The sequence below is a fragment of the Scophthalmus maximus genome, chromosome 11 (genome assembly GCF_022379125.1).
Source record: "Scophthalmus maximus strain ysfricsl-2021 chromosome 11, ASM2237912v1, whole genome shotgun sequence".
Taxonomy (NCBI): Eukaryota; Metazoa; Chordata; class Actinopteri; order Pleuronectiformes; family Scophthalmidae; genus Scophthalmus; species Scophthalmus maximus.
In genome coordinates this window covers 2,063,941-2,078,328 of record NC_061525.1, presented here as the reverse complement: position 1 = coordinate 2,078,328, position 14,388 = coordinate 2,063,941, and the positions used below count along the sequence as shown (strand labels likewise).

General features: G+C 41.5%; 1 protein-coding gene across 9 annotated transcripts in view; it reads left to right on the top strand.

Annotated features, from left to right (window-relative positions):
* The window catches only part of bcas3 (BCAS3 microtubule associated cell migration factor), a 308,540-nt gene that overhangs the window by 87,510 nt on the left and 206,642 nt on the right, over positions 1–14,388 (top strand). For 8 of the 9 annotated variants that reach the window (XM_035623526.2, XM_035623523.2, XM_035623525.1 and 5 more), the window contains exons 17-18: positions 5,563–5,607; positions 14,229–14,353. In XM_035623526.2, the coding sequence (XP_035479419.1) occupies positions 5,563–5,607; positions 14,229–14,353 (170 nt within the window). The remainder of the gene's footprint in view (positions 1–5,562; positions 5,608–14,228; positions 14,354–14,388) is intronic. The other variant, XM_035623527.2, reaches the window with a different exon arrangement.

Here is a 14,388-nt window from a genome sequence, read left to right as displayed (position 1 = left end):
ACAAATGAGCACTTGAACGTGTTAAAAAAAAGTACCTAAAATGACAGACCATACTGCAGACGGCCTTCACGGTGCGAGATGACTTGGCTTCACTTTCGGGGAGCTGTCATGTCGTCCAACTTTGTTCACAGCCTTTGAGTATAATGAGCAACAAAGTCAATGTTAGGAGTGTTGGGGCGAATGGATAGCTTCATGAAACTAGAACTTTGGTAGGTGCGGCCACTGTTCATGTTGAAACAATGTTGACCAGTGAAATATTTTTTTCAATTAACTATGACTGTTCTACGACATTGTCTGTGTTTTTAGTATTGTAACCATGACTACAAAGGTCCTCTTACCTCATGGAAGTACTTTAAAAAACTGCAACTCTTTCCTAATTTTAATCAAGTGTTTGGGCCTTAACTGGACCAAACCTTGACCGTTCTACAACCTTAACCACTGGTACACTTTAGCATGTTTATTAGTGTACCCATGCCACTGTAGTTGTGCTGTTTCAGTAGAAAACTGATTGGTGGTACCAGAGGGTGAGGACAAACAAACTATATGGTTGGATGACTTGTTGTATCTCATGTAGCAGTGTGGCGTATTAAGTTTTTGTTCAGTGTTGGTGGGTTTTAAATGTTTCACTGGCTCAAATATTGCTAAGTCCTTATATCAGGGTTTGGATACTAATTCAATGTTGTTAAGTTGGATGGATTCATTATTAGTTTGACTCTGATATTCTTACGTATGTCTTCATAGGTAAGAATTCTACAAATAATCCCCAGATATTTCACACACGGGAAATAGGTTATGACAAAGTAATGCTTCCGTCCTCCTTCCTCCATCTCTCCATCCAGTCCAAAGGAGGTGTCAGTATTAATGCAACAGGACATGCAGCTGAGCGGCCTGCTCCTGCGTGCACACAGCTGCACCGATACACTCAAAACAAACACTGGGTGAGGCAGCAGGTTTGGCCCCTAGAGTGGGGGGGTGATATCGTATGCTTTCACGCTATACTTGAACAGGAGTACCCTGGCACCATCTGTCTGCCTGTGCTTAATGTGTGTGTGCATGTGTGTGTGTCTGTATGCGTGTGTGTGTTTGTGTGTGTGTGTGTGCACAAAAGCAATATGTCAATGAGAGTCCTAACAACTATTGTTAAATGACAAAAATGTGTGTGTTTGTGTGTGTGTGTATATATATATATATGTATATGTGTGTGTGTATTTACAGCAGCAGCTTTATTTAGTGTTTACACCTGTATGAGCAGATCCCTGTTGGCAGGGCAGCAGAAGAACACACCAGCTGCTTAATCTACATGCCCTACCAGGCTTTCATTGTGTGCACTGTGCCATGTCATGCGCCTGCGCGCGCGCACACACACACACACACACACACACACACACACAAACATTTAACAACTACAAAGATGTACGCACACGCTGATGAAGCTTTCACCCTGTTGGTGTGACCAGGCAAACTGCAGGCATAGCTTCGTGGACCTTGCCGCAGCTTCAGACCACCAGTGTGCTAAATGTGCTGCTGTTTGTCTTCAGAGGCCTCAAAGTTTTAACATCAAAGAAGACCTCAGTAAGTCCATGCAAACCCCCCTCCCCTCTTAATTTAGATTTTTGGTGTTTTCCCCTCTCGGAGCAGGGAGGTCGATTCGGATGTAGCTCAGCATCCGCCTGATAACCCCCCTCCAGAAAAGGCCCGGTCAGGGAGTGGAGGAGCTCAACCGAACTTCTGCTAGTCCTCAAAGTCTCCTGTGGGGGGGGGTTGGGGGGGTGTCGGATCCGACCCGGCCTCTTTTTTTCTGTCAGCCAAATTTGGACCCAGATGAATGAAATCCCAAGGAAGAAAAAAATACATTAGTCACAAAATCCAAAAGACTCCCTCATGGTGAAAAGTCAGAACTTAATCTGTGAAAAAGATTAGAGAGAAATATCCAAAGCAACAGCTGCAGGAAAGTCCACTTGTCCATACAGTGACAGACTGAGGATAGATTTAACTCGTCAAAATGCCTGTCGGTGTCAAATTTGGGATTTGCAAGCAGACAAATTATTGCACACTCATCCTGTCTGCACACAGTCTGAGTTTAACACAAACAAATGAAAATCCAAGTGGAAAGATTGTCACACACAAAACAAAACGGCACCCGCGACCAAATCCCGCTGATGACATTTTCAAGCAAATGCAGATGGAGTGCAGACGAGGCAATGCGAAAGACAACGGCAAGAGAATGAATGAGACCCCGTGACCTGCCACAGATGTGCCTTCAGATTACTGTAATGCGTTTGTAAGAGCCAGCACAAAGCAAGAGCTATTGTCGCACAGAGCCTCACTGAGACCAAAGCTGGAAAAGGGGCTTTAAGAATGCAATGCTCAGCATCACTAAACCATTTGCACAAATCACCTCACTTCCCTCCCTTTTTAATAGCCCAGGCGGAGCTGCTATTAGAGCCAACAGGGTAAGAGATAAATGTGTGAATGACGATTCCCTGGGAGTGGGGTCGTTGCCCTTACAGGTCGATTATGCTCACTCTTTTCCTCTCTCTCCTGCCTCTGCCTCCTCTCAGTAGCAAGCCCACTCACAGTCTTACACCCCTTTTACTCCACTGACCCATGTTTAACGTGTGTTTCCCAACATGCCGCTGACCCGTGGGACACGCTTCTACTGAACCTGCTGGATCGGGCAGTGCGTCACATGTAACCGGGCGACCTTTGTCTATGCTGTGGTCATAACTGTTTACTGCCAGCTCAACATGGTTTCCCCAACATGACCTCATTATTTTTGTTTTATTCTGAGCAGTGTTGAATTTTGACAGTTTTATTTGTAACAGTAAAGCATGAAATGGAATGCACTTAAATGTAACAACATGACTATATGGTCAAACACGTCACCTAGTCAACACTTCTCATTATTGTATTATTGCAATTTTTATTTTTTAAGCCATTAAAAGCCATTCATGCGGGATGATTCTCAAATAATTTCATGCAGGTTCGAATGAAAATTATTGTTGTAAAAATTGCCATTTTACATCATTGCTCACATTTATCAACTTCAATTTTTGGTTTATATGTTTTTCTCCGCCACTGATAGAGACCGTCAAAAAAAAAAGAAGATAATAATAATAATTGTTAGTAGAAACAGACAGGGGAGAACACGGGGTTGAGATTTACTGTAACAAAAGACGGTGTGATCCGATCACAAGTGGACAGCCTGTCAGACACAAACTGGTGTGAACACACCCAGGACACATTGAGGGCACATCTGACATGCGATTACATTCTGTGAGCTGTGTGAACACATATGAATCGTGGGCCACAGTGAAAGACCGCCCACTCAGACGTCCTCTGACCTGCTACAGTTTCACCATGAACCTAAAGTATTTTTACGCTTCTCAGTGCTTCACGTACTGATTTGTGTCACTGCCACAATTCCACTGATGTCTGACTTTCAATTTTTTTAAAAACCAGTAAGATCTTAGTTCCTTCTAGAGAACGGATTCTCTCAGTTCTCTCTCGTGAACAGAAATGATGTACGTGCGTATTTGCATATAGAGCGGAGGAAGTGAGATCCGATCTCAAGTGGTCACAGGAGACACATTCAGGACACTCTCGTACGCCAGGTGTGAACTGACGAACTTAGAGCTGTTCACTTGTGGTTGGATCTCTCAGGACGGATGTTAACACCATGTCTGGACAGGGCGAAAGTCATCCAGCCCCAATCAGTGGATGGAGAACTTTTTCCTTTTAAAATTGTGTTTTAAAATATTAACATCAGTTTAGAGGTCGCCTGAGTCGTGACAAGTTCTTTGCTCAAATTGACTTTTAAGTCCACAGTGCAGTTATTTATTATTGTAAAAATGAAATTATTATCATTGGGAACTTTCCATTGTTTTGCATCTATTGCTAATTGTTGATTATCAATCATCATACTATTTTCCTGTATGAGTGATCACACTCATAACTGCAGTACTGTTATTGTTTTTCATCCAGATGTAGCTCTCCTCCAACTTTCTTTACATTGATTCTACTACCATTAACTCCTGTTAGTCTCTGAGGCACAAACAATAAAATCAACCAGCTAAAAAGTTCAGGAAACTAGGAGGGAGAAATTCAAAGTGGCATGTAGAAAACCCCAAAGCCTACTTAGCCTTTGCTCCTACCGTGGAGATCTCACCCCATTTGTCCATCACTCTCCCACTGGTGTCCATCCATTTACCCAGCTGGAGGCCCCCGAGTGGGGGCTCCGCAGGTTTGATAGAGACCATCCACCCCCCTCTGCAGCTCTTTGATAAGTGGTAGTTTACCAGGGGCCTCCATTACACCAACCAGCGTGTTCATTTGTCAACTTGCGCTCCAGGAGTAAGCCATTCCAGGGCAAATTGTTGCTCCCTGTCTCCCAGAGGAACATTTTTCTGCACATCGATGTACCAAGACTAATTGGAGACTGTGTGCTATCATTGGGAGGGCCCAGGCGGATGCTGCGAAGAGCGATAAAATAAAGAAGTGCTGCAGAGTGCTTTGTTTGGCTGGTGATTCTGTTTTTTCATGACCGGGGGAGGTTGGCTGGCGGGGACAGAGTTCAGTCTCATCGGACCTTTATTGCTGTAGGGAAAAGACTTATTTACTGTAAACTGTTTACGGAGCTCTGTCACTATCTCTGGACATGCAGAATAAACACAGGAACACACTCCCTCTGCTAATGTCTTGTAAACACTAGAAACACGCACAGACTGACAGACAGAAATACACCCTGAACAAGACACTACACTCTGGATGGCTCTTACACACACCAACACACACCAACACACACAAACACACACACACACACACACACACACACACACACACACACACACACACACACACACACACTGTTACTTGTTAACATAATCACAGCAAATGCCCATGCGCTTCCAAACAGGCACACACATTCACAAGACAATGCATTGCCATAAATATGCACTTGGACTAAAAAAAAAGGAGACACATGTAAACACACAACTTCTTGTCTCAACAATGCCTGAGTGCTGTTAGTTTTATTGGTGTCCCCAGTTGTTATACAAATTGGATAAATTCTTCATACTCTTTCTCAATCTCAACAGTCAGTGTCTCATCATTTTATTTTGTGTCGGTTGGATTCAGATCTCTGTATTTCTGCCCATGTACCCCAGTGGCTTTAAAAGTACAGACGAAAAAAGAAAGAAAAGAAACAAAAAACATGATATATGTCTGAAGACAAGAGTTAAGTCTGTGGACATGCGGCATCTGCCAAATCTATGGTATCACTCTTTACAGTGCAGCTTGAGCAGATGAGTCATTGAGCCGTCCCGCAGGTTTTCAAATCTGTCTCACTGCGCAGACATTCTGTTTCCTCCTCATATGTGTTGTGCACTTAAACAGACACTTCAAAAAGTATGTACTGTGAAAAGTGTGTTTGCTCAAGTGTGCTAGTTTAATAATGTTTTTTCCGTCTATCTCTGTACCCCCACCCTACCCACCACCCCCTCCACTCTCCCCCACCCACCCCCTTCTACCCTCCCACCACCACCCTCCCCCCTTCTCATGAAGACCCTACCTCTTTGGGGCAGGATGTTTTGCCATTAAAACTCCATGGTGAGTTTTGCTTCTCCCCTTCCTCAGCAGCATGCAACTGTACTCCGCAGCAGCACACCTCCTCCTTCACCTCTTATTTGTCTCCTGTTGTATTTTCTACACATTCCGCAGAATTTGTGCTGTCATTCGTCCCGGGGGTTTCTTGTCCTTTTTTGAAAATCTCTAACTTTTCTGTTTAAGTGTATTAGTAGGCTAAATTCACTATTTATATACAGTATGCAAAAAAATGGTATTTTCAGTTATGATTTGTGCCTGATGTTTGAAAGAAAAAGCTGCAAACAATCAAATTACAAACAGCATGTTTAAGAACCATCATAGGTGGTAGTCCAGGGGACATGTTGCCGGGCTTTAGGGCAATGCCATAGCACTAATTCTTCTGTTGCCATGTGGTTTCTTTGAGCCACCCACTAGAAAATGACATCTTTGTCGTCTTGTCTATTTCTTTCCCTCAGTGTAGACCCTCCATGATGCTTTTCCAAGAGTAACGCCCTTGTGTTAAACATATTGTTTAGATTTTCCTTTAGCCCACTTCAGTTACATTTATTTATTTATATCTGTCAGATGTGTGTTTGCACGCAGTGTTTTGCTTTGCCGTATTCTGGTATTAATATGAACAGTGTCTTGTGAGGCTATAGAAATGTGAGTGATGCGTTCCTCTCAAACTCTATAAAATGTCAATGTCTCAAAGAGCTACGTAGAAAAAGCATCTGTTTAATTAACCTTTTTATATATTAACAATGGCTCAAAAACACGTATTATGAAACGGGCTGATCAAAGAGATGAACCCATGGAAAATTACTACATGATATTGTGCATTTGCCGACCTTTAGTTTATTTGATCAAATATTCCAAGACTTTAATGTTTTCTACTCACTTTGCTTTTTAGTAATCTTTGCTTCCAAAATAGATGGCTGTTTTCAGCAATACATAAATTGATAAATAAATATATATAAACCTCTGGTTTTTAATTTGGTAAATGTCCCATCTGCTTATTTATTATTATTATTATTATTATTATTATTACCATGGCAGGGGCAGAGTTTATGGCCTCTTCTGCAGCCAGCCACCAGGGGGCGATCAATAAATCATGTCATCCATATTTCTATACAATCTATGTTCTATACTGTACATGTGTCCAAGGTGTCAAATGGATGATGACAGATCTGTTCTTCAAACACTTCCTGCAGAGATTTCATGCAAGGCACTTGAGTCAAATGGGTAATTCTGAAGAACTATGTCCCTGGACTTGGGGACGTGTAGCAGCACAGTAAATGACCAAATTCAAACAAAAATAGGATCCATGTTCGTTCATAAACAGAAAATCCCAAGTAAAATTAACAAAAGTTAATAGCTCAAAATGCTCCTCAAGTTTAACTTTTTTAGCTTTTTCTCCTTTTCAGCGCAGCAATAACAATATTTTAATCTGGAATTTCATTAGATCTTCAGAAAAAATGTAAGCTGCTCTAAACAACAGGTGCCACAGCTTCCATTCTGACTAGAATTACTTCAGAGAAAGATCATCAAGGCAGATGCTAACCCCTTCCCCAGCAGAGAAGAGCATTAAATAACACTGCCAGACTGAATAATGAAGTAAAACTCCCCAAAAAAGCAATGTTATCTATTTTTCCGGCTAAAAACCAGGAAATTATTAACTTATAAACTGGTAACTGATTGCAAATAATACACTGTTTCACGTAAATTCTTTATATATATTTTCCTTGTCCTTTATATTTTTTTGCAATATGTATATTTTTACATTAGGTTTTTTTGTATATATTATATATTTTGTAAGGCGTGTTGTGTAATACCTGCTGCTTGTAACACCGGCATTTCCCAGCTTGGGATCAATAAAGTACCACTCTTATCTTATCTAACTAGGGATAAAGAAGCTGAGAAGGAAATTTTAGAGATCTCAGCATCTTCCTATTCGAGAAACATGTTCTTGCATAGGGCTGAAGCTAAATCTAATGGAAATGCTGTCTCATGGAATCAGATGCTTACAAGCCTTTAAAATAAGCCCCATTAAGACAAAGTCATGATCGAGTGGCTCGGTGAAGTGAACTCTCCTCCTCCCTGTTGACTCCATTTACTTTGGAAATGAATAGCATGTGCTTGCCTTACCCAAAGTCTTGGGTTTCATCTTTTGTTGTGGGCAGTCATTCATACTTTTTAATTGAAGCTTTTTTCTTTCTATCTTCATCCACCTCCCGCTTAATCTAGGCCCTTAGTGATTTCCGAGCGTATACTTTTCAAAGGTAAACATCATTAGCGTCAGAATCTTGACCCTCACAATAACTGCTTACCGTTCCAATATGAGCCAGTTGCCTCTCTAATGGTGTATGCCTTGAGACGTGAGCTTTGACGACCCATTTGCCATTTCTGCTTTAGTGGTACCTAGAGTTTAGGAGTGAATTTTAGAAACAGCGCACTGTTTTATTTCCTTTCCCCAGATACCACAGGCTATCATGTCTTCTCGAATTTCCATCGTATTTTATAGGCATGTATTTTTAACAGCTGTTTTTATATTGGAGACTTACACCAATATGACTCCAACAACTATTTAATAAACACATGCCTAGTATGGGGCATAATGCTGGACTATAAGAAATAGGTACAGGTAGGAAAAAAAAGTCCCATTCTCCTTGAACATTTGATGCCCATTCATGTTCACAGTTTCCCCAGCGGTTGTCATCAGTGCTGTGTGTTCCACACAGTCCCAAGGCTGCCCATTTTCCAAGGGCTCTTGTAAAATAATAAATGTGACATTGAAGGATGTGTCCTCCACATGACTTTCCTCTCTCCACGCCTCCCTCTCTTTCTCTCCCTCCTTGGTCACAGTCTTAACACTGGCTCTGTTTCTGATATGAATTAACCATATGGCCCAGAATCAGTGCAACAACAGCCGCATGGCTCTTTGTCACTAGATGGCCGGCTAAAGTGAGCTCTATCATATTTGTTTACTGCAAGGGCCCTGGAAATAAATGGAAGCTGCCATTGGACTTCCATCCCCCCTCGGAGGCGCCTCACGTTAGCCCCGGACATAGTAATGCGAGGGGACTTTGATGGTTGATGTCACAGATTGAATTATGCCCTTGAGGAAAAGCTATTAGCCCAGTCAAGAGTCCTCATTTGTTAAATTAAAAGTGGAAATGACATGTGAGTAGTCTTTTCAGTGGATTAAAGTTGCAAAGAAAATGGATTCCACTCCTTGCTAAAAGGCAGTAGAACAAAAGGAAGGCTTGTGGAGGGAGAAGAAAAAAAGAGATTTGCTGTTGTAGTGACATCCATCTGCCCCTACTCCCAATTTCCTGTTGGTATATTTATGTTTCATAATTTATTGGTATTGGGTTACATTTTCTGAGCTTGGTGTCATTTGCCAACCCACCCCGATACTACTGGTCCACTCCAAAAACTGGTTGCTGTCCCCATATGGAGAGCAGAATTAGGGCCTCGTCTGCTGGAACTGTGCCTTTCTGTCGTAAGGGCAGAAACCTCAACACTTTTAAGCCACTTCAAGTGAGATCAAGAGGAAACGGATGATTTAAAACACAGTTGAATAAACTTTAGTGGTCACTGTACCCGGAGGAGATGAGAACCAAGCTGTGATCTTTGGTTCTGTTGGCATGCTTGGCGCTAGCTGAAGCCTCTTCAAAGAGGTCCAAATCCAGCTCATCAGCTATGAGGCCACTATGTAGAGCCAGTATTATAGCTTGCTATCATATACTTACAATTGTGCACATTGTGTGTCATTATACTCCATCTGTATGTACTTTGTAATATTATATATATACAGTCCAGACCATAGGTATTTGGACGGTTACTCATTTCTGTTCCCTAGGCATGTGTGTTTTAGGATATTGTAATAAAAAAAATGGACAATACGTATTTTTTACTTACAAATTTAAAATGTAATTTTTGAGTCTGAAGAACTAAGAAAAGTGTTAACTGTTCAACGCCACTCTGAATTGTATATAAAGATGTGTGAGGTCAGTATGTGTAATTGCAACTTGGTCAGTCCTTCCCTAAAGTCATGAAATAATAATCTCCACTGTGCCTTTTAAAAGTCTTGTTTTCTCTCATTTGTCATTCCTCCTTCTAGAAAACCAGTCTGATTTAAACAATGTTTATCCTTGATTTATTATTCCTCTTCCATTTACGTCCAAAGTCAACACAAAGACTATGCAGAGGTTAGAATATGTTCAAGTACACTGTGTTAGTCGCTGTGTGGCATATTCCTCAACCCTGTGCTCTCACCCTAGAAGACCAACCTCTGCCTGCTCTGAAATAGGATTTGTGTTTCCTGGGTTATTGAAACCAGTGAACCACAGAGTCTTTGAGGGTTTAACATATTTTCCAGCAATGAGGGAAACGGAGCATGAGGGGTTTATGGCAATTAAACACCTCACCAAAGAAGAACTTAGACTTCGCAGTTCTCCGACAGTAAAAGTCAGGAAAGCTGTTCCTATTCTTGAACAATGAAAATAAATGATATGGTGATTTGAGTCCAAGAGGTCCCTTGTTTCCCCTGTTCCCGTACCATAAAACATGCTTACAGACATTTTATTTTCTATTTTTCTTTTACATTGAGTAGGGTAGTTGAGATTGAAAAGATGGAAGAAAAAAGACATGCTCAGGGGAAAGAAATACAGATATTTAAATTCTCTGTATGGAGCTAGTGAACAGGTAACTGTACCTGTTTGTTAAATGTGCTGTGTTCAGGATCTACTGACAGATGAATGGGCCTGAGGATGAGCTTGAAGGGGAAGACAAGGGCACCCTGGAGTTAGCCAAGGCAATATCCTGAGTGTGACTTTATCTCCCCCTTCATCTTCCCTTCACAGACGGGGCTTACTGTGGACATTTGGTCATTCAGCCTTCTCCCCTTGACCTAGCACTAATAAACTCATGCTACAAAACTAGAGGCCTTTCTGATAAGTACATCACCTTTTATTTTTCGTGATCCCTCCCACCCTGAGTAATCTATGAGGTGCTGAGTGTCTGATGGGAGGCGACGTGTCTTTCAGCACCTAGAGGTGGGAAGGTTATTTGAACTACTGGGCTTTTTTTTCCTCAGTGACTTCTTGATTTCTTGTATATTGGCGACCAACTTCCTCAAAGGGGAGTTGTTTGGTCAATGTCAGGGCATTCTCTACATGCCAACCTGCTCTGCCAATAAGATAGCAAAGTAACAATAGCAGCATTTTAGACCTGTGGATGTACATTTGCCATCCTGCCACCCACACTCAAACATCACAATACATCACAGAATACAATTTCACATGCACCACTTGCAGAGAGTGAGAGCAGTTGCAGTGGCTGTTTAGTCTGTGTTTTACATTTAACCTGTTTTTCTCCGAAGATTGGAGTGAAACATGGACTGAGTTAATCAGTAAAAAGTCTGCCTGTACTTTAACAGAGAAAGTGATGACAAGGCAAGTGCAGTAAATGCCGGGCGTTTATTAGCTACAAGCCGGCCCCCGCTGCTGAAAAAAATCCTAGAGGAAACACTGCTTTGCATCAATGACATTAAAGCGGCAGTAAGCGATTTTTTTAGTAATCTTTTTTGTTGTTGATTTTTTGACTGTACTGGTCAGGGGCTTGAACCCGCAGCCTCTGGAATGGGCAACCGGCGTGCAAACCAGGAGGCCAAAACCCCAGAGTTGTAGCGTCTATCGCTAGCATGTATTTTAAGGTGTCGGGGAGTGATGTTTACAAACTGCTCAAACAGTGTTGTGTGGTGCGGCCCGCACCATTTTTTTGTTTGTTTTCAATTTACAGAGCCAGGGCTGGGCCAGAAAAAAACCCAGGGTTTTCAGCACACAGAACTGACAGCTAGCGAATATACGCCGAATTTTACTAAAAAGTGTATTAGATTAAAATTGCATACTGCCCCTTTGATAGATTTATTTTCTGCAAAAATGGGCCTTGTGTTGAGATTATTTTTGGCACAAGTGGCATATTGTTGAACTGGTTGTTTTCCTTGCCTGTAGGTGGCCGAAGTTGGTTGCACAATTTTTTACAGACCTGGTACAGGTGCTTTGCATCAATGACATGAAGGGCTTTGTTAAAATCAAGATTTGTTAGTTTAACGGTGGAACAAAAGGTTGCTGCGCCAGGCGCGTGGTTCAGAAGGGTAGTAATTGGTGAAGTGACAGCAGACGCTTCTTTGAAAAGTGTGAGTAACAAGCTGAATGTATCTCGAAATAACACCCTTGGAATAACGGCAAAATAGTTCACCGTTGATTTCTGATCAGGTTTTTGTTGCACAATGACTTTCCATTGCCTCAAAATTGCAATGCACCAATAATTTGCATGACCACCCCTCATGTCAAGATCAACACACCCATGGGTGCTGAGATGGGTGCAAGTGCAGTTGGTTCTTACACAGTGTAATTGACAATGGAAATTGACAACTGCACTTGGTGCTGCTTTTCAAAAGGTGAAAGATAGGACCTTAAATGTCCCAGTAATTTTTGTTTTTGTGTGTGTATTGCTTATATGTGTTCCATCTAAACCGAAGATGTAAAACACCTGCTCACATCAGAAAGCTTTAACGGGCAATGGAATGGTCACAAAATGGAAAAAAGCGTAGTTCACATTCCATTTCTTAGTCTCTTTTAGTCTGTTTTTTTTTCCAAACAAGTGAGTATAGACATAAGTTAGTTTGCTGCTTTCATGCCAGTGTGGTCTCTAAAGGTCAAGGTTAAAAAACCCTTGGGGAGTGTGTGATACCACCATGGGTCTTCAACTCCTTAGCCCACCTTATACCTGATCTGCTGTGACCATGTTTTACTGTCCAGGTTGGTTATAAGGTCAAACAATAATACCAGACCTGGCTACTGTTTTCTGATCAGAACCATATGGAGAGCCATATTGCAGCTGAAAACCCTTTCTGTGTCCGCTTATTCTAGAACAGTCCTGACAAGCTGAATAACCCTATAACTTCTAATAATTTCTCTGCTGTGGCCAACATGAAGTGAGCCAGTGAGGAAAGGCAGCCTGGATGTCGCTGTTGTGCGGTGCATGTTCAACTGAGTGATAACTGTTGTATGCATTCATTTAAAATATTCCTTCCATCATGTGGCTCCAGTTTGGCTTTGAGGTTTATTGGTCCCTACCATATGGAGGAGCAGGTGTGCCAGAACAAACTCCCTAAATGTACTCTACAGAAAATATGAGGCATATATTCAATCACACAGTCAAGTATTAAATCTTCACCAGTTACTGATCAGAATGAAACCTACAATAGGAAAACACTTAACTTTTGTCTTCAAACATCACAATTTTCTTTAAGACATAATGCCGATCTAAAATGGTGGCTGCATTGGGTGTCAAGCAGGAGGACATTTTGTGAAGCACACGATTATGAGTTTTGGACTGATTTACGTTATCATAATTTTTGTTGTTGTAAGTATTAGTAGTGGTATATTTGTGTTGTTTTTCTTTTATTTTTCATAATATACATTTTTGCAAAGTAATTTTTTCACATTTTCTGCTGCAAAGCTGAAAGGGGGGGGCAGTTAATGGGGGAAGGTGTGTGTGTGTGTGTGTGTGTGTGTGTGTGGGGGGGGGGGGCAGATTAGTTGGTTGGATATTACCGATGTGTAGAGTTCAGTAGGGTGACAGCGGCAGGGAAAAGCTTCCCCTGAACCTGCTTATCCGGGTACGGAGAGACCTGTAGCGCCTCCCGGAGGGGAGGTGGGTCAACAGTCTGTGGTTGGGGTGAGAACAGTCCTTGACGATCCTGCGCGCCTTTCGCAGACATTGCTTACTCTGGACAGCCTTGAATGACTGAAGGGCTGTAGACTGTGACAAAAGTGAAAATGTAATATATCCGTGACTTGTAAAGACAAAGCATTCTGAAAATATTTCTGAAAAAAACAAACTTATCTCAAAATATAAGAAAATACACGCTTCCACAATCCTGGGGAAGCCTGCTGACTTGACAGTTGTCCAGTATATGATCATCGACACCCCCACAAGGAGGACAAGCCAAAGAAGGTCTTCGCTTAAAGGGATGGCTGTTTACAAAGTGAATCTAGAATAGAAGAAAAGGTTCACTTTTTGATTTAAATTAGGAAAAAACTTACTTTTCCACTATATTAGAATATTCATATATATGTAATAATGCAAGTCAACATTTTGTTGTTGTCCTCCATGGAGCAAACCTTTGCGTTTCTCATTTTATATAAATTCCAATGAAGGACCAGATACAATTAGAGGTGTTATACTAATTATTGTATACAATGGAGCCCATTGTTGAATACATATGCAGTATCACAGCCTGTAATGACCTCTGTTTCCAGTTAAAACTTATGGATACATTTCTTGGATTTCTTTACAGTAACAGAGTAAGTAATTTGAGTAAGTTAAAAGGCCTCTGTCCATCTTAGTCACTACAGTGGAAGTAACCCAAGAGGGGGAATTGTATAGTATGCAACAGGGTAAATGGGAAATGTGATAAAATAATCTGACATTTTCATCTCCATGGTCTAATTTGTTTGTGGTGCATGAACCAGTTCATCACTAATGCTTTGATTAAGTTCCACATACGTTAAAGACAAGACACTGCAGTTGATTTTGTGCTTTATCTCATCATCGTACTCTTTTCCTTCTTCAAGCAAAGCCAAGCCACCTCCTCAGATCTCCCCGAGCAAGTCCAGTGGAGGAGAGTTCTGCGTGGCTGCCATCTTTGCCTCGTCTCGCTCCTGGCTCATCACCAACCCCAACATGAAAAGAGAGAAAGGTTAGAATATGGCCACACAGGTGCTTTTCAAATTT